The sequence below is a fragment of the Lissotriton vulgaris genome, chromosome 1_1 (genome assembly GCF_964263255.1).
Source record: "Lissotriton vulgaris chromosome 1_1, aLisVul1.2, whole genome shotgun sequence".
Lineage (NCBI taxonomy): Eukaryota > Metazoa > Chordata > Amphibia > Caudata > Salamandridae > Lissotriton > Lissotriton vulgaris.
The window spans coordinates 2134198851-2134219335 of NC_141685.1; the positions used below are offsets into that span (position 1 = coordinate 2134198851).

General features: G+C 42.9%; 1 protein-coding gene across 1 annotated transcript in view; it reads right to left on the reverse strand.

Annotated features, from left to right (window-relative positions):
* MYRFL (myelin regulatory factor like) overlaps positions 1–16278 on the reverse strand; it is a 1005707-nt gene extending 989429 nt beyond the window's left edge. The window contains exon 1 of the mRNA XM_086921958.1: positions 15877–16278. Coding sequence (XP_086778084.1) covers positions 15877–15922 — 46 coding nt within the window. The 5' untranslated portion in view covers positions 15923–16278. The remainder of the gene's footprint in view (positions 1–15876) is intronic.
* Positions 16279–20485: the final 4207 nt, after the last annotated feature.

The window sequence follows — 20485 nt, forward strand, 5'->3', positions numbered from 1 at the left end:
TAAAGGAAGGAGGAAGAAAAGTTATATTACCTTTGGCATGTTGCAAATGCTGCAGAATCATTGTTCTACTCTTTTTAATAATGACACAAATAGTCATAGTTAGTTTATTGTTGTGCCACTTTTCTCTGGTGAGATACGCCTCCACAAAAGTTATATTAAATACAGTGCATCATGATGTTGGATCTAACACTATCATAAATATGAAGAGCTTAATTCATTTTTTATGATAACATCTATACTAAAATGGTGGGTGAGTGTGAGGATATTATGGGGGTTAAGGATTGTTTTTGTGTAGACTTTTCACCCTTCTTCTGCTAGTGAAGGAGCACACTACCAACAACTTCTAATTCCCTCTGTTTAGCTTGTATCGTGTTTGCAGTATTTCCAATAAACATGAGTTTTAATCACCTTATCTGTCAAGTTTAACTTTTCACTGGGAAACATTCCTGTTTCCGAAGAGGTTACAGATGCTACAAATTGGAAATTTCTGAATACAGTTGACAAATTAACCATTATACTAATAAAACTAAACAGGAGTATGTGTACATTTTTTGTGAAGAAGAGCACGAGTTTGGTAGGGAATATAATGAGAGGAGAGTGAAAATTGTTTGAGAGAAAAAGGTAATGCTGAGAAATAATTTAGATTTTTGAATTCGCATTTAAGATTGAGAATAGGAGCATGAGAAAAACAGTGACCTGTGTATTGGGCCTCATGAGCCTACAGGAGTCAAGTCAATTGAATATGAGGGTGAAAGTAAATGTGAAAGAAGGTATGTTGTTAGTGGTGATTTCTTGGTTGCTGAAGGGCCAATTCTGAGAGGGATGTATGTGTGTGGTAAGACTCCTTAATTAAAACTGTCTGGTATTTGGGTTGGTTCTTGCTATCTTGCTTTGGTGTTTCCTAGAGTTTACCAAGGGCATGGAATGAATGATGCTGTTGGTTTCAAAAGAGTGAAACCTGTTTTAGGCAGATATTATGAAATATATTAGGAGCTATGATACAATCTATAGGTGTGGTTATGAATGATGTGAAAATTAGACTGTTGTCTATGCTATGGATCGGCTTGCTTCTAACATAGCCAGTGCCTTAACACAGATTAATTCTGAACTAAATGCAATGTTGGCAATGATAACGTGAACACGTTTGGCGTTAAGATATTCCTCTCATGAAAGATGACGGGGTTTTTCAGGGTTTTGAAAATTAACCTGTGTTGCACCTTTATACCCAATAACAGGAAGATCATTAATGCAATAATTTTAACATAACTAATATTTCTTGTGAAGTCCGAGCTATAGAGGAACATGGCTTGTGGGAAGCAGTAGGTTCCTAGGATAGCGAGATAGGAAAGAGGTTTATCAAGTGAGGTGAATATTTGATAGTTTGGCAGGGAGCATGTTTAAGTTGTTCTTAAAACCTATAGTCATTGTGATGATTTGTGCAATTGCTTTGTTTCTCTTATTCAAAATTTCTGAGCATTTGTTTCTAAATTGTGGATGTAAAATAAAAGAGGATCGTTAAAAAGAAAAATTGAAGAATTCGAGATGGAGGATGCCAGAGATCTTTTATACAATCAGCTGAAAATTATGGATGAATGAAACGGAAAGAAGAAAGTGCTGAAGACAGTTGTGTTATTATTGACTAATTAGGTTAATTGTGGGTTTTTAGTGATTATAGAATAATCAGAGGGGGGCATTTGTAGAAGGGTTTTGTGCACTATTTTCTTATTAGTGTGATGAATGTGGTTATGCACTGCAATGTACATATACACACTGGTATAGTACTATTCTTTTTACACCAAATTTGATGTGTAGACGTGTGTTTGTCTGACTCTGGTTAAATAGGCCTCAATTTGGACCTAGCAGCCATCTTTTCAAAATGGATGTTACCCTGTCTTCAACCTTCACATTTCAGTGTTTACTTCTGCAGCACATAGTCATGCAAAATCATGTTTATTTATTTCCATTGTCAGTGTTCATGCTGTTCTCGATGAATATTTCCCGGCCCAGTCACGAACTGAAACTACTACTTCAAATTTCTTCCGGTAGCTCACTATACCCTATTCATTCATAATAGATTTCTGTTGTTCATGTGTCTAGTTTGTTCCACCATCTACGAATAGAATTAGAAAATAGTGGGCAGAATGGGTTTTAGCCTTGCCCCCGGGCTTCCTCATCCAGTCCCAATTACGCCCCTCTGGCAGAGGAGGAGGACTGGACCATTTTTTGGTCCCTCTCTTTTGGCCAGGAGAATTCAGAAAGCCCCACAAGCCCGTCACCTACACCCGGGACAGGGCATGGTCCAGACTCTCTACAGAGGACTGGGCCAGAGCCCTGGATTTTACTACCCCTGCCCCCTCAGAGGATCCTGTTACAGCGGACAGCAATTTTAGGAAGTGGATTTCCAACTCTCTTGATTCTATCCTCCCCATAAAAACGCGCGAAGATAAAAACGGAAAGGCAGGATCAGCCCCATGGTTCAGCCCGGAACTCAGAACCCTCCGCAAGGAATGCAAAAAAGCGGAGCGACTGTGGAGAAAGGACTGGCTCCACTCCAGTAAGGATGCCTACCGAAGGTCGGTGAGAACCTATAAATCTGCCCTGAAACTTACTAAAGCTTCATACTACGATGCGAGAATAAAAAATGCCACCAACTCGGCGAGAGAGTCTTACCTCATCGCCAAAGAGCTGCTGAAAATACCACTACCCCCCTCTTCCAACAGGTCCCTTCCGGGCAGGAGCGACGAACTTGCAACCTACTTCGACTCCAAAATCTCCCACATCTTAGCCTCACTCCCGCAACCCAGCCAGCTAAACTACAGGGACAATGATGTGCCTGACACCCGCTCAGGAAACACCCCACACCCACAGCTGACTGCTTTTAGGGCGGTTTCTCTGGACGAAGTGGGAAAGACTCTGGCCAAGATGAAAAGCGGCTCCCCTTGTGACCCCGCCCCCATGAGATTCCTGAAAGCAGTTGCCCCTGCTATCGTGTCCCCTATCATGGAGCTGATCAACACCTCGCTGTCCAAAGGCTCTGTCCCTCTGAGCTGGAAGGGGGCAGTAGTTAAAGCCCTTCTTAAAAAAACCCAACTAGACCCCGCCGACCTGGCTAACTACAGGCCGATCTCGCTCCTCCCGGGCATCAGCAAAATGGCTGAAAAACTGGTCAATGTCCAACTGTCCCAGTTCCTCGAATCCAACAACCTACTTCGTCGGTCCCAAACTGGGTTTCGTCCTGGCCACGGCACGGACACTGCCCTCCTCGCAGTCATTGAGGAGGCAAGGTGCATTTTGGATTCAGGGGGGTCAGTGGCAGTGATCCTCCTGGACCTTAGTGCAGCCTTTGACACGGTGAACCACCGTGTCTTGCTCCACCGGCTGGCCAGGGCGGGACTCGGGGGCACCGCATTGGCCTGGATAGAGTCATTTCTGTCGGGCCGTTCATTCCAGGTCTGGGACGGCAACTCCCGCTCAGCTTCCCTGCCTCTGTCTAGCGGGGTCCCCCAGGGGTCCTCGCTAAGTCCCACCTTGTTTAACGCCTATATGGCCCCTTTGGAGGACGTAGTTGCCCCATTCGGTATCAAGATTGTGAGCTATGCGGACGACACGCAACTGGTCGTCTCGCTCTCACATCTTGACCACTGCCCAGACAATCTGTTGAACTGCCTCCAGGAAATCCATCTCTGGATGTGCGAGTCATCACTCAAGCTCAACGGATCTAAAACCGAAGTCATGCTGATGGGCAAGAAATGGTCAGCTATTCCACCATCTGTCTGGCCCGATGCTTTTGGTGAGGTGCCCGCCCCGAAGAAGGAAATCAAAACTTTGGGGGTCTGGCTCGAACCAGATCTGTCCATGAAAACTCAGGCATCCTTAACAGCGGGAACCTGCTTCGGACTCATGCGATCAATCCGCAAGATCCTTCCGCTGCTCCCCCCTCCATCTAGGAAACTCCTGGTTCAAGGCCTGATCCTTGCACGATTGGACTACAGTAACGCCGTCTATCTAGGAGCCCCCGAAACTACTCTGGCAAAGCTTCAACGCACCCAGAATGCGGCTGCTCGGATGCTGATGAATCTTCCCTCCAGAGCCTCTGCCAGACCAGCGCTCAAGGCTCTCCACTGGCTCCCAGTGCGAGAGAGGATAGAGTTTAAAGCAATGTGTACCGCCCATAAACTCCTCAACGGTCTAGGCCCTTCGATCCTGAGAGACATGGTCACCCCGTATAAAGCACCAAGATTCCTGCGCTTGGACAATGAGCGTCTGGCTAATGTCCCAAGATTCAGGAGGGCTCGCACTGGTGGTCGACGCTTTTCAGTAAAAGCGTCCTCAGGCTGGAACTCGCTCCCACGCCGTCTGCGGCTGGAACCCTGCTACCTACGCTTCCGCAAACAGCTAAAAACCCTCCTCTTCCCCAAATAGGACCACCTTTCCATTCTTGGTCATCGCAAGTTCTTACAGCGCGGGGATGCCTCCGGGTCACCAGGCGCTCTACAAATCGTTAAATAATAATAATAATAATCAATATTCATATAGGATAGTGCTTAGCTGTTGAGGCTATATGACGCTTAATGAGACTGTGCTATGATTTGCTGAGATTGTAACACATTTTATCATACAATGATGATTCCGTAGTTTAAATGATTTTTGGAATAAAACAGAGCTTTTCTGAGCTTGCCTAAATGCTGCTAGGAATGCTGTTAGTTTCTTTCTTGATTTTGCTGGCCACTTGAGACTTAGAATATTTTTGATTTTGCACTTGTCCGTAATATTCTATTTACTGACAGCCATCATGGCAATTATTATATATACACTTTTTGAATTTTTGTATTTCACACTTTTTGAATTTTTGTATTAAATCTTTTAAATTATTCCACTGATCTAGAACGCTGGGGTTCTATAGAGAAGGCTCTTTACTTAATGGACTGTACTCCTGATATTTTTGTTGGGTTGAGAGGTGCATTGCCTCAGGGACAAATTGTCTTATGAAACTGAGGTTTAACACAATAACAGATTCATCGAATTTAGGGTGTTCTGTTAGGCAGATTTGCTAATAGGCACTAGACAGACCTTTAGTTTCTCCAGCATGGTTCACAGATTTCAGATGGTGTTCCCTTATATCTGAGAGATTGACTGTCATGCATACAGCAGCCCTGGCCACACTTTTGCTCTACAAGCCCTTTGTGGAATACTCTCTTCCTTTGCTGGGAAGAACTTGGAACTGAAACAATGTGGTGGGGAGGGAATTTGGGTTAAATTTTTACATTCATTTCACCATCATTGTGCCAGACCCCATTCAAGGTGCTCAAAGGGCAAGCAGATTCAATAAGAAGAATGTCCTATCCACTGCTTACCTTTTCAAGAAACAAAACACTTTATATACAGAATGGTACTCAATACTACAAACTACTGGTGACAAATTATCGTCCCTGACCACTACTTTGGCTGGTGCTGGGCCCACCGGGCTCTGTCATTGTCCCCACTGTACCCAAGTTCTCGCCTTAGATTTGGGTGGTCCCCTCCATCTTTAGGGGAATGCAGGAGTAGTATGGAATTAGCTCATGTTAAGTGTAATCACCCCCACACAGAATGTGCACTCAGTTTTAGTCTCTTACCTGCCCATGAGAGGCACAGAGGTGCACTAGCAGCCAGTTTTGTAGTACTTCTCGCCTCAGGTGCTGGGCCACATTTGGTGGTATGCCCATGCTGATTCTTCAGTGTGGGTTCAAAAAGCAGCAGTCCTTGCATGGTATGGTGCGACTCAATCAAATGGTAAGCATCATCCCTTGGGCCTCAGATATTAATGGTTGAAGGCCACAATTAGGCCGGTTGGACCCTCTGATAAAACCTTTCGACACATTGCAGTTGCAGCTCACCAAGGGTCGATCACAGCTTGAGCAGTTGCAGCCCCGCATGGGTTGATTCCAAATTCACCAGTTGCAGCCTACACAAGGCCAGTGACAGCCCTGGCAGTTGCAGTCCAACACAGGTCGATCACAGCTTTGGCATTTGCTGCCCCGCACAGACTGATCACAACTTTGCCAGTTCAAGCCCTGCATGGGTCGATTGCAACTTCAGTAGTTAGTGACCCACAGAGGCCAATCACAAAATGCAGTCACTGGGGTGGCCAACCCACTGTGATCCAGACATAGCAGAGTTGTGGTACCCAACTGAAATCCTTATTACAGTCTGGGGGACCCTCTGGCATTCATCCTCTTGGATTGCTCTCCAACAGATTGCTCTTCTACGTGCCTTACATCCACAGGAGATGTGCTGCACATCACTCTTCCCGGCCCATCTCTCCTCCTGCAGAATAGGCAGACGCCTTCCTTCCCTCAGCAGGCAGTAAGGCTTCTAGGCACTTTAGGACAGGTACACAGATTCTCCAGCAAGAGACACAGACCAGGTGATCTCACCTCAGCTCTGGGAGATTGGCTTTCAGACCAATAACAACCTTGGTAACACAGCAGCCATCTGAGTATTCTCTGGGGCACTCCCTTCCTTGGCCATACAGTACTTGGAACTGGAACAACAAGGTATATTATTGACTTCCAAGTTTCTACACTGGCAGACAGTGGATGTAAATGTAAAATGTAAATTGATACTTGTATAGCGCACTACTCACCCGCAAGGGTCTCAAGGCGCTTGTACGAATACCGCTGTGGAACCCATCCTGGCTTTCCCTGTGAGGCGTCCACTCCTGGGCACCCACAAGGTGGAGGCCAGGCATCCTTAGCGTTGTGGAGGTTAAGCAAGCTATTGCCCAAAGTTGCAGAGTGGGACTCCATGATTGGAATAGGCACCGAGGCGAGAATTATCAGGTCCGTGGAATTTTTGAGCCCAAGACCCGCCGAGGCAGGGAATTGAACCCTGGTCCCGGGCTAGACCTCTCGATCAGGGTCTGCCGATCTAACCATTGAGCCACACTTCTCAATGTAGATTTACTTCCAAAACTAAAGAACAAATATAGGGTGCTTTCCTTTTCTAGTGTCCTTACCAGACTGTTCTCTCCAGATACAGCCTTTGAGTGAAGGGAAGTTCTGCTCTACACAGCAGGGTTGATTCCATTCTGAAGCATCCACAACAGAGGCACAAATAGGTGTGAGGCTTCCATAACTGGCTGTCAACAGCCAAACTGAAGAAGCAAACAGGGAAAAACAAAAGGGCACTCCTCACCTAAAGGTTTTCACACTTTTCTCAACAGAGTCTGTAGCCTTACCCTTCATCCCTCCATCACGTTGAGGCTCAGGAAGATTACTCGCCAGCACTTTGCTAACCAAAATCCTTCATAAGAGTATCTAAAGGAGTTATGTATGCTCTCCACTGACTTCAGTGTCTAGGTCTCCTCCCTCAAGATTCAGGCATGTGACCAATCAACCATTCTTTGCCTCCATCTTGACTTCCACGGGCCCCCATTACTCCAGCTCACACATATACCAGGTATTTACCACACAGGCTGCCTTCCAGAGGTGAGGGGACATCATCTGCAGTCTATATCTCTCGACACACACTCATGATGGGTTGTCGTCTGCACTGAAAGCAAGAGTTCCAGATATAGGGGGCTACATCACCTGAAGTCTCAATCTCTTGACACACACTCATGATGTTATTGCAAAGGACTGGGTAAGAACATTGAAACAGAACTTTATATGAGATGTCCGGAAGGCCAGTGACTCAGATAAAAAATGTTTGGTCAGACTATGGATTCTCAAAATATGGTAAGTTATGTTAAACCCATAACAGTGATAATAGTCCACTATACATACAAGAGGGCATTCCTGGTGTGCCCCCTTCGGGGCACAGGACTAGCCCAGGACCTACTGATAATCCATGACAGGCCTAGGCTTGTGCACACACACTCTAGATTAGTGTGCCGCCATGGCCAAAAATCAAAAGTCAATATTCCAGATACACACAGTTTTGAACTCAGGCAGGGGAATACCATGCAGAGGATATTCCTGTCTCAAATTAGGGGATGCTGATCTAATGTCAAAGGTTTTAGAACCAGTAGAGATTAATCCTTTCAAATGTAATTTTCTTGCTGTAATACAGACAAAGCTGTTGTGCAAAGTGATGACTCAAATAGCAGGTACTGATGAGGATGGTTCAAAGCAGGATTGTCCAAAACAATGGTATAATGAGCTGTCATCAGTCGTTCTGTAGCAGCAAACAGAGGAAGAGAAAAAGACAGGTCCTCACTAGAAACTTCCAAACCTTTGACTACAGGAAACTGTCCACCTACCCCTTACCCCTACCATCCACCATATGGTATTGCTCAGTAAGCACTAATTAACAATCACTTGGTAAAAGGATCACATTGGGTTTCTACTAGTAGCCCTGTCTTCATCCTACCTCACTTCAGTGTCTGGGTACCCATCCTTCAGCCACTGGAATGCAGTCAATACACTTAAACTGTCCGGGAAATAGGCCTCCACCCTCTGCCATGCCACATCAGGGACAATCAGACTCTCACCATAAACACAATCTAGTTACCATGCATGTGCTACACATTACACCTGCATACACACAATCAGCGCATGCACACAGAATGTTAGCACATGGGTCAGGGGAAATGTTCATTGGAAAGCAGACATTTACTGGATTATCATTTGAGGTGGTGAACCCTCAAAATTACAAAATTAACGTGAGCTCAACCTCTTTAGTGCATTGTGGTGCAATGTGTAAAGTCATTATGCAGTACCAAAACAACAAACTTGAAATGTAAAACAATAACAATCCCAGAATAGAGTGATCTTTAATAAACAAAATCACACCAAAATAACAAATATCCAATAAGGAGAACCAGAGATATTTTTTCCAATCTTTAAGTAGGAAAAGCACCAAGAAGCACTAAGTGCCAATGATAGCCAATGGGCTTACATCAAACAGGGGCAACCCTTTTCCCCAAACCTGGGGTAGATTAACAATATTACAGCTACAATGGCTCGAGAAAATTGTTAACAATAAGCTATTGAAAATTCGTAGGCTCGAAAACACAAAGAAATATCTAGATAAGAAATCTTAAAGAAGTATCTAAAACAAAAACAATAATTAATATAAAAGCATACTTTTTTACTAAAATAGTAAATATAGAAAAACAATTACAAAACAGTTGAAGAATACATAAAAGGTGCTCACATAGTTACACATGAGACATCACTAAAAGCATGATTTACAGTGTAAACAAGAGAACAATGGCAAAAGGAGATAAAATTATAAAACAAAATATGCCCAACAAAGAACAAGAACAAAAAATGCAATCAATGCTTCCTCATATGTATATACCAAACCAGTCTGAATATCGCTCCTGTCATCCGCATTGACGGGGAGCGATATGCAGACTGGTCTGACTAGTCCGGCTGATGCGGTTACTATGAGGTGCCTGTGCATATTTTGGGAGCATGTTTGACTTGTTATGTTATGTTAGCGGAATTTTTAATGCGCTCTGTTACCCTGGGGTGTCCTGGCGCTGATTACACACATTATTTTGATTGGATGCTCTATAAATATTTCCCCTGTCCTGATGATGACCTTGAAAACATTATGTGTAGAAACGCCATTGACGCCGGTCTTTGGCATATACTTATGAGGAAGCATTGATTGCATTTTTTGTTCTTACAAACAACAGTACACTTCTGAAACCGCCTAGGACTCCATGGGAGCTATTTAGAGACATAGGGTATCAGGAAGAGGCCAAACACAGGGTCCAATTCAGGTCCATTTACCACTGCTCAACTGGGTATTTTTAGGAATAGGCTTCTTGTAGCCTGTGAAATTCTGGTAAGTTTAACTGAAGGTCAGCCTTATGACGCCAGGAGTTCTTTTATTTGGCCAGGTACAAGAGAAAACAGGTCCCATTCCTTTGGGCTGATCACAGGCAGCAGGCCAAGTCCTCTTCTCTTCTTTCTCAGGTCCAGGAGTGTTCTGAGGTGGATGCCTGGAGATGCCACATTTATCCCTGGTCAATAGACAGCGTAGGGAGTACCATCAACCATACAGTGGACACACAATAATTGTTTTGGCATCCGGTTTTCCTTCCTTTCAAATGTACCCTAAATGTTATATGTAAACTCAGCCAACCTGTCAAGCAGGATTTAACACTGCAATGTCAAAAAGAATTCTCACAGCCCCACCCTGCATACTCCGGGAGGCTCAGAGGAATCACCTCTGCCCATTCAGGTTAGCCTTTTGTTTGTTCTTGGGAGACATGTCACAGCTTTTTCACATCTATTCAAATGCTTATCAGTGGCTGCGAGAACTTTGAGAGCAAATTAAATTAATCTCTAGGATTTCCAGGCAGGCCAATGGTAACTTTCTAAAGGTCACTCTTCCTTAATGGTTATTAAAAATCTGACTTCACCACTGAATTGGATGTTGATAACTAGTAAAACTAGTTGTTTAATTAATTTTCTAGCTAGTCCAACTCCTGAGATACTGTATTAGGATTTTAATGTGCACTCCCGTTTTCACTATGGGCCAGCCAGCCTTCAAACAGTGAAAAACACCTTTTGGGTGCTAGTCCCAGTAAGGACATGTTAATATTACATTTCTACATGCCCTACTTTTAATTACCATGCACCCTACCGTGTGGACAACAAGGCCTACATATGGGCGAGATTAATATATAAAAGGAATATTTTTATCTGTCAAAAGGGTTTATTTTGACAGGTTAAATTGCAGCTTTTACACTGCTACAGTCAGGCGAGATGGGGTAGGCCTGAAGCCATGTTTGCACTGCTACTGCAGGTGATGGCACAATAGGTGCAGCAATCCACATGTGGCATTTAGTATTCAAGCCCTAGGTACATTTTGTATCATATACCAAGCGCTTATAAGCAAGTTAAATATACCAATTAGAAATATGCCAATTGAACCATGGTCAAAGGGGAACCACAGAAGTACACAAAGTTTTAAAACCAGCAAAAATATAGGGACCAGCAAGAAGTGAAAAATCTGGGGTGACGACACAATAAAGATAGATTTCCTACAGTTGCTTCATGCGATCATTCCAGGACAAATATAGTAGCTCCATTGTGGCTATAAGGGCACGCTAAATGTGTGGCTCCAGGTCATAGAAAACGTTGTGTAACTTGGAATTATCATCGGCAGGCCTAGGTCACAGTGCAAATGCAAGAGTAGTATGTTGTCCCGGCCAATAAAAAGTAGGGACACCAGTTTTATATGCAGCTTGATCAGTCACGGCAGGATTAAAAGCCAGTCAATTATAAAAGGAACATTCACATCCCAGATGTAAGAACTGTGTTTTAAAGGAACACATGAGCTAGAGGGTATAGCGTGACTGCAGATAGCATTTGCATTTTAGCACTAACCCAGGATGAGGACCTTGGGGTGTCTACATTGGTCAGTGGGGAGTTGTCAGGCTCGATCATGTGTTCTCCTTCTAGGCATTTGGCATCAAAGGCTAAAATCATCAATTTGTCACAGAGATAGGTATCAGGTAAAAATGACATGATAATTGTTTATGTTTAATGAGTGAAGCAGATAATTACAGGTCATTGAACGAAATAAGGTGGTAAGGTAGGGATCAGTCTTAGGATCTTTAATTAAAATGAGCTACTTTTATGTTGAAAACCAAATTATTGGTCTTATTGGTTTGAATATTGTATGGTGTGAGAACCATGTGTGCAGACTAAGCTTAAATATTCCACACTCTTCCCTCTTTTTAACCCACTAGTTATTTGTCTTCTCGTGCTGGACCCTTATCACCATTAAAAGCTTTAATTAAAACTTAGCACTTAAAATCATTGCTTATGGAAAATGTATGTGCACTAGTGAAGGCAGCACTTTTAAAAAACAGTAAAAAATTGCTTGTGATGGGTATAAAAGCAACTTGTGTTCTATATGCTCAGATAGGTCCCAGAATAAGATTTTTACCTTGACTACTTCTCAATTATGCAGGCAGGCGTAATGTTGTAATCTTGCAAATTTTGCATGAAAATCATAATGCAAAATGCCATAAATTACACAAGATTACAAAGGCATGAATGAAATATGATCCAGGCTTAATAAATATTAGAATAGAAAGGGTCAGAATGACTTACCAGAATAAATAACATAGCATTTGCATTGATAATGGATCTGGCTTATAATGTCTATTTCAGGAGCTGGTGAGTTTAGGCACAGTATAGCTCATCATATGTGTAATCTGTCACACATCCGTGTACTCATGAGTCCATTCATCCACCCACTGATTTAGACTTGCATTCACTCACTTATTATCAAGGAAACATAAACAAACTTAAGCAGCGTTGGCAAGATAAATTAAGAGGATACAAGTAGAAAATAGGAAAATGCTGCAGCCTAATTGTGGCAGGCATTTGCTTGCAAAATAAAACAATTAAAAATGTTGTCAAACAGCCATCTTTCAATGGAGATGTGGATGGTTTATTACTGTTTAAAATTTCCAACATGGCCACAATGAATAAAAAACTGTGGGGCTTTTTTGAAATGCTAAAATAATGATACCCTATGCACAATATAATTCCAAGATGACTGCTAGGTAAAAAAACACAATGGGCGGCCATCTTAGAATGGTACTGCGAACAGTATATCATTGTAGTACTTATCCAAGATGGCTTGCATGTTCCTTCTAAATGTGGTGCCCATCTTGGAAATGTAGAACAATGGTAAACTAAGGGCAATACCATTCTAAGATGACAACCAAGATGCTGTGTTCCCTTGGAATGAAGCTCACTGCACATAAAATTAGCGTCAAATAAGGTGTTGGTCGCACCATCTGGGAAGCTAATGGATGCTCTGAAAACTAACAAAAACGAAAAGGGAGAAAATGGAAACGTAAAAGACTGGCTCACCACTCCAAGTACTGAATCACATTCATTTCCAGGCACATATGCAAATATGATCAGTCAAAATGCTATTGCTCACATAGCAATAGCGCCAAAGACTAAAGTGGGCTGCCACACTACCCCATGCAGAGGTAGAATGTGAAGGACACTTAAACAGATAAATATTTGAGGTGGGCTGACACAAAGGTCCTCTATATGTATATTTGCATATATGTATTTTTTGATTCTTTTTTCTTTTGCTTACAAGAGCGTGCCAGACACTAAAGCTGTCAGGCCAGACAGTTTAATACACAAAGAGCAAAATACTATGCATACAATAACAAACATATACACAATTACAGCTGGCAACATAATGTTCAACCTCTGTTGAGTAGGTCAAGCAAGATTTCATGCAGTGAAAATCGTCTACCCCTTGGAATAGGTGATAACCAAAACGAAATCCATTGCCTTGTTTGCTAATATGAGAGATTACATGTGAGAAGATACCAGTCTACAAGGTTCCATAAAGTCTACAGGATTGAACCCAGTGTAATAAGAATCCTCTTTAAAGGTCTATTGGATTTAACATTGTTTTTCACAAAATGAAATTCAGGTCTAGTGCCGTTGCTGTAACTTTTAAAGAGCAAACACAAAGAGATGATGGACGGAGCGCTGAAACTTGAGACACACCCCCTGTCACAGATCTGGGTTGAATCCATCTTCGTTCTTTATCTCACTTCGCCACCCCAGTTCAGACTTTCCATATGCAAATCAGTGTTTTCCACCAAAAGCCAGTTAGGCCTACTGTTCTGAGCATACGCTTTCCCACAAGGTGCAAAAAATACTTGATTGGAGTGGGAGCATATACCTTCTGCCCAATCCAAAGATAGTAAACAAGAAGAGAAGTATGTGGGTGGAGCGAAAACCCATCTCTCAGTACTGCTTATTAAAGCTCTTTTTCTGGAAATCAGAAAAAGTCTGAGGACAGCTGTGCTGGGAAGTCAGCCCTAGAAATAGAGGTCAGTCTACATTAAGGCATGGGTACTATTTCCTCACATCTGGCCATCAGTGATAGTCAAAAACTCAACTTTGGGTTTCCCTATTTCTGCCTTATTTTCCAGATTGCAGTGCAAACATGCAAATACTAGAAAACAGATGCAATTGGAAAACACGAGTATGAGTAAACACAGCAACACAACAGAGAGACAGAGTGTGTCTGTCTACAGACCTTGTCTTGGATGAGAGTGTTTTGTTTATGGATATGACAAGGATTACTGCCCACCAACAAGGATCTCATTCCCTACACCTGGTCAGTTCATCTTGCAATAATACACAGATGACTAAGCCTGGGTGGTGAACTCCACTCCGTTTGCAGAGTTATTTGAGCTCCACTGAGTACGAATAACACAGAGCAGAATTTTTTCCTCGAGCACGCGCCAACTGTATGTTGCCGAGCGCAAGCGAGTAAAATCCAGTGCTAGACCACTTCCCATCGAGATTTCTCAAGGTGGGAGGTCAAAGATGGTCGCTACCGCATGCGTTGAGAAAGCTTTTGTTAACGCCGAGGAAGCTGCTGCTCGAGTAGAACTTCTACTGAAGTGGCAGACAGAAGCAGCGCCCTCTTTCACTGTGTCTGATGGCGTTCACGCTGATTTTACAGTGCAGGACAAACACCCAGCACAAAACATCAGTGCGAACGACACGAGGTAACCTACTCTACCACTCACAGAACTCCGAATAGCTTGGCAGAGTTTTTTTGTCACTACGCGGAACTCTGCGAATTCCGCCCAGGTTTTGTGATGACTACAGAGCACACTGAGGTGACGAATGTTGGCCTTAAACACTGTCAGGTACAACGAGCTGTTACTTGAAGTTACTATGGTTAGTTTAGAGTAGCATGGAATTTTCCAACTATTCTTTTTTAAGGAATCTACTCAAAGGTTCTTTATGCTCAACCCTGTATCACAGAGCCAAGCCAACCACGCTTAAGAAAAAGTCTCAGCCCTTTTCCCACAAAACATTTTTGGGGGGGTATTCTTCTAGTTTCTTAATATTCTGCATGACTATTTGGTCATGTGTGCTCTATCACATAGTGGTTTTGGTGATAGTGACTAGTGGTGTTTATTGTCTATGGAGTATTAGAAGACCGGGGTTCCAATCTTGGCTTCACCAACACTAAACTCAGTGCTTCTGGGCAATCCACATTTATCTCAGCATCTTGGTTTCATTATATAACAAACGTAGGAGTGACTACAAATCCGTTGCATGTCACTGTCAAAACATTTTTTAAAACGTTAATATTTATATGCAAATAATTAAGGTGGAAACAGCTCCTGCAATTGTGATATGGTTGGAAGGTTTAATCTGCTGACATATCAAAACCTGGTAGCAATCTGCAAGCTAACCCCCATGCAGACCAGAATCAAGATGAAGTACAGGACAAGGCAGGGTGATTTTGCTAATTCATTTATTAAATAATGTTTTTGTTGTTGTTTAAAAAAAAATGTGAACCGTACACACAAAGTGCAACAGAGTGCTGATGCCATACCTCTTCATTCCAAACATGTTATGCTATGGGTGTGCACAAATGGGCCCCTTTCACCTGCTTTGACATCTTCTTGCTTGACTGACACTCGGAGTGCATAGTGTCACGCACTCTGGACTGTTTTGAAAGAGCGCTTCCCCCAGAGTGTCCGAGTGTGCGCTGCTGCATCGTTCAAGACCAATGAAGATGGCGCAGCGCGGCTCATTGGGGCGGGGGTGTGGGAGTGTGGGAGTGTAGGAAACATTGCCGTTCGAGGGTAACTATGCAGGTGGTCATACAACCATAAAATAAACTATGAGAAAGTAAACCCCTTAAAATACCACCAACAGATTGAGATGTACGCGGCTGACAGGAAATTAAACGTGCCCTTACAAGCCTCTCTGTTTTCGATGGCAAGTGTCAAAATGTGCTGGTACTGTAGGTGCTAATGGGTGGCTAGTTATGCATAATACATCACTAACACTGGTCGCATTTTTTGTAGAATGCGCGCCTTTCACTTGTTGTTCACCACACTCCAAATCTTACCTTCGAAGAACTGTTGCAAGGCCTCATTTTCGCCCACCACATCCATGTTTATCCCTTCGGCTCACAGGCGCTGCGAAGCCGGTCGAGTTTGGTCGAGCAGTTCCCAGTGCCCGGCTGTCAGTCGGAGCGCGGCCCATCTTGTCCACGCTGCGCCATGCCGTGAAAGTTGCTGACCACCCGCCCACGCTCTGACGACAGTTCCGCTCAGCTCATCGCTCTACTGAAAAGGAGCCCGCGTCCCTCACAGGCCAGTTACACCGACGCAAAGAAATGTCTAAAAATACAAAAACTAGTAACTTAGTTGGTTTTCCGAAAGTGCGAGTGCAAACAGATGCTCTTTGACGTAGAGGAGCTGGAAGGTGGTGGCTCTTCCTTGTTGCCGAAAAGACCTTTGTTCTCAGTGATTAATACACGAGACATGCGCAGACAGCAGCCCATATAATCATTAGAGCTTATCTTGATTTTGTTCTGCTGTGGAGATAGCCTGCATGGCATTTCTGCAACGCCACAACCTGCACCAGTGCAATTGGCATTTCCCTTCAGACCCCTTTAGTACAGCAGACACACTTAGCCAAGTAACAATTGTTGTCTCCGTGAGTAATGCCCATGAGTGCTTGCAAATACTATGCTCCCAGAGCCCAGAACTCCAGGTGAAAGGAGTACTCAGCTGCTACAAGTAGGAATACTCACAGCTATTGGTAAGTGGACCCCACACCCTGCAGCTCTAGCATTAAATGCAAAGCCTGGGTAAGATCCCCATCGCTTTAATGTGGGGCACCGCTATCATCCTGGAGACTTTTTACACAAGATGATAAAGGAATCCTCCTTTACCATTTTTGTTACCCTAAGTTGGTCTTGTGGTGTCCATCAGACTTATTGTCACAGGTCTTCACTGTGATCATATCTACCACGGCCTTGTAAAAACACGAACTTCCACTTTAGAACACAATCTAACGCATTATCAAGACTACAGTCTGTGCCCTGAAGAAGTCTGGTGGACAAAACCAGTATTGGCAGACAAACAAGGGGGCATATTAACAAGCCACAATCGCCATCAAGGCGTCACTTTGTTGGACACTCCTGTGGCGTAGCACCATTTGTCATATTTACAAAGTGCCAACAAGGGATTTAGTTTATGAAGAATTAGTCATTATTTAAATCTATTTGAGGGGTAAGTCATATAAGAACAAATGCCAAAGTGTCTTAAACAACAACACTGAATGAGAATTGAGAATACAAAGCAATCCTAATTATATAGAAATATTTGTATTTTTATACAACAGAGAAAATCGCCATGAATGATTGTCATGTACAGGAAGGTGTCCCTTCCTGCACATAAAGAGTCACTCACCCCTGCAGCGCAGGCACCCTGGCAACATGGCGGTAGGGTGCCTGCGCTGGACCATTTGTTTTGCACAAGCTCTAGGGGAAACAAAGGTGTGCCCCCTATTCCTGTGAATACGGCGCATCCCTGCGTTTTCAAAATGTCAGACAGTGGCGCTGCTGATTTTGGATTTTTTTTGTAAATATGCCCCAATGACGCTTTTAAAAACAAGTATTGCTGGATTCAGAATGCAGGATAATGTGGGGATACTAATGAGACGTGGAATCTACAATCAACACTAATCTATGTAGATAAACAGTAAGGATTCTTCTGAGCACATTAAAAGGATTCTCCCATATCTAAAAAAAAAAAAAGACAGTAACCGTGTATTTATTCAGCTGTGCAATCCTTTTATGACAAATTAGTACTCACAAATGTCCACTGATTTCTGCTTCACGTCATTTCAAGCGTTGCCACTCAGTAAAAAAGATGCCATGGCTACTAATGATGCAATACGTTGATCATTAACAAGAAACTCGTCATGGTCTGAGTCATGGTTATTGCCAAGTTACTAGGCTGCCTTTGCCACTAAGACCTGCGCCATAAAAAGGTATGAAGACTTATATAACAGAAACTGTTCAGTATGTCCGTTTCTTAAAGTCTGCATTTATTGAAAGAACGCATGAGGTACTGTTGTGAAGTGTTGTGGAGCTGGGCCTGATGGACACTGAATACTCTAGGTCAGTGGTCAGCTGACCACACCTACCCAAGGAGTCTCAAACTCTTTTGAAAGTGATATAATATTAGTACATTAGTAAACTATGCGTACCTACAAAAAAAAGAACATTTTTAAAACTTAACACACTCTGAAAATGTGAAGGAATTTGAAGTTTGAGGTTTAAAATGAAGTTGGCATCCTTAGCTTAATTTGAGGGAGCAGAGCAAATACAGTAAACAAAATATAGTATGAGCAACTGGTGGCCTCAATTGAAGCACTGGCATGCGCAGGCAAAAACAAAGCATGCAATAGGAGCAATATAGACAAAGTGATGTGTTGCAGTCTAGCACATTGCTTCATCTTTTACAAATAACACCAACATTATAAAAAGCATCAATATTCCCATTAAAATGTAAATTCAGCTTTTTGCTATTTTTTGTTTGTGAATTAAATATTTCCTGATTTGTGTATGTGTTCGATGAATATTTGTTTCTCTATTTTTGTGTATTGTTTTGAGTTTCAAACCATAGAAACTGATTAGTATGGGGGTCTTCGGCTTTCAGAAGTGATACACTGGTGGTTCACAGGAGTCAAAAAGGTTAAAAGCCACTGCTCTAGGGTGCTTTATAGAGATACTGAAGGTGGCTAGTGTGAGTGATATGGAGGTAGACAGGCAAAACATTGAAACGGTGGTGCTTGGTGCTAGGTGCTGTGCTACCAGGGCATTGAGGGGGCGGTGCTATAGAGTATAGTGGGTAGGATACTGAAGGGGTTTGTTAGAAACGGGGGTTCCCGGTAGGCTAGGGCACGCGCCAGAGCCAGGCAGAAACCCCCGATCTAGTCAGGGCGAGAGAGCTACACCCTGAAGATAACCCCTGCTTATCCCCTTGGTAGCTTGGCACGAGCAGTCAGGCGTATCCCAGAGGCAATGTGTAAAGTGTTTGCGCAACACACACACACACAGCGGCGACACACTAGGCGCACTACAAAAGAGACTCCACACAAGGTTATATAAAAGTAGCCTTTGTATTATAAAAACACATTAGAATCACACACATATTCACTGTGCCTACAGGCACAAGGACATTATTTACAGGAGATTATATACAAGGCAGCACCAATCGGGTCGCTGCCAGAACCATCGCAAAAGTACAAGTCATCTATAAAGAACACCCAGTACCTACTTGCAAGATCATAAACTTAGCATCCTATCAACATGATGCATAAAAGACATTAGATCAGGCCTACCAAATGACCTGACGTCAGGCCTCCCCCTAGCATAAATGCAACATTGTAAGGCATAACCAAGTCAGCAAAAAGGCTAGGAGGAAGGCACAAAGTTTAGGGATGACCTTGCAAAAAGGGCAAAGTCCAACAGGGTTGCATATGGATGATGGGGAGGTTGGACAGGAAATAGGAGAAGAGCAGCACTGCAGTGACTAATGGTGAGCATTGTAAGCTTCTAATATTAAGACACACAAACGAATGGCCAGGAGGCAAAAGAATCAAAAGTTCATAAGATGTTCCTGTATCATGATGTGCATCCACAATTGGTTGCTTCAGAAATATTGAAAGGATCCCAAACGTGTACAAAAGAACAAAACACTTCTTTACCTGTTGTAGGCACCACAATAAAACACTTGATATTAAATAAATTATCAAACAGTTTATATCACACAAAAACAATCTTAATTTTAAATGCCCTCTTAAAATAAACCAACCCCATGAAAGTCATATTTGTTCCACCTGAATGTTTTCATAAATCTAGCCACTCGGCCTAAAAGTAATCCCTATGCATCTGTTACATTTATATTTTCAGAAAAATATACAATAGTCTGTGTCAATTTAGTTTCGACGATCAGCGAACAGGTTTCTATTTGAAATATGTTTTTACGCCAAACCGTGTACTTAAGCAAACTAGCTGCTTGTTTTCCATTATAAGGGAGGTGTTGTGAATGTATCTAGGACCCTAATTAAATATTCCTGAATCATGCATTTATGCGATTATGATAAATCATGTCCTAATGAAGACATACGAATCTTGCCCATATTCAGTAATAGCCCACGCAGCCCAAATACGGCAAGGCTACTTCCTAGATTCCTAGAGAGCACAACGAGTTCTTTCGACACACCAAACCTTCAGCAACCTAGGAATTCCCCATAACTTTGTTTTGATTTGTCATTGAACTCCTGCGAGCACTAAAGTAACAGTCAGTTCTTAGTGACATCTTTAATTGACGGTCTTATGTCCAACCTTACGTCAAACACGGCACCTTCCAGGTATAAATATACCAACACTTGCCTTAAGCAAACACACGGTGGTGAGGCGCAGAGCGGCTATCTACTTATCCGAAGCCCAGCTGATGCGAGAGCAGAAGGAAGCCGCCCCTCCCCTTTGACACACTGGAGAAGCTGCCTTTTCTGACGCTGAGAAATCGAGCTCCGGTGTTTCCAGTCATCCTTGCGGGTTACTGGGAGATAGCGTCCTGAGAAACGAGATACAAGACCTCCTTCATTCTATAACCAAGGTACGGAGCTGATTCAAACCTTAAAGAGAATTCTTGATT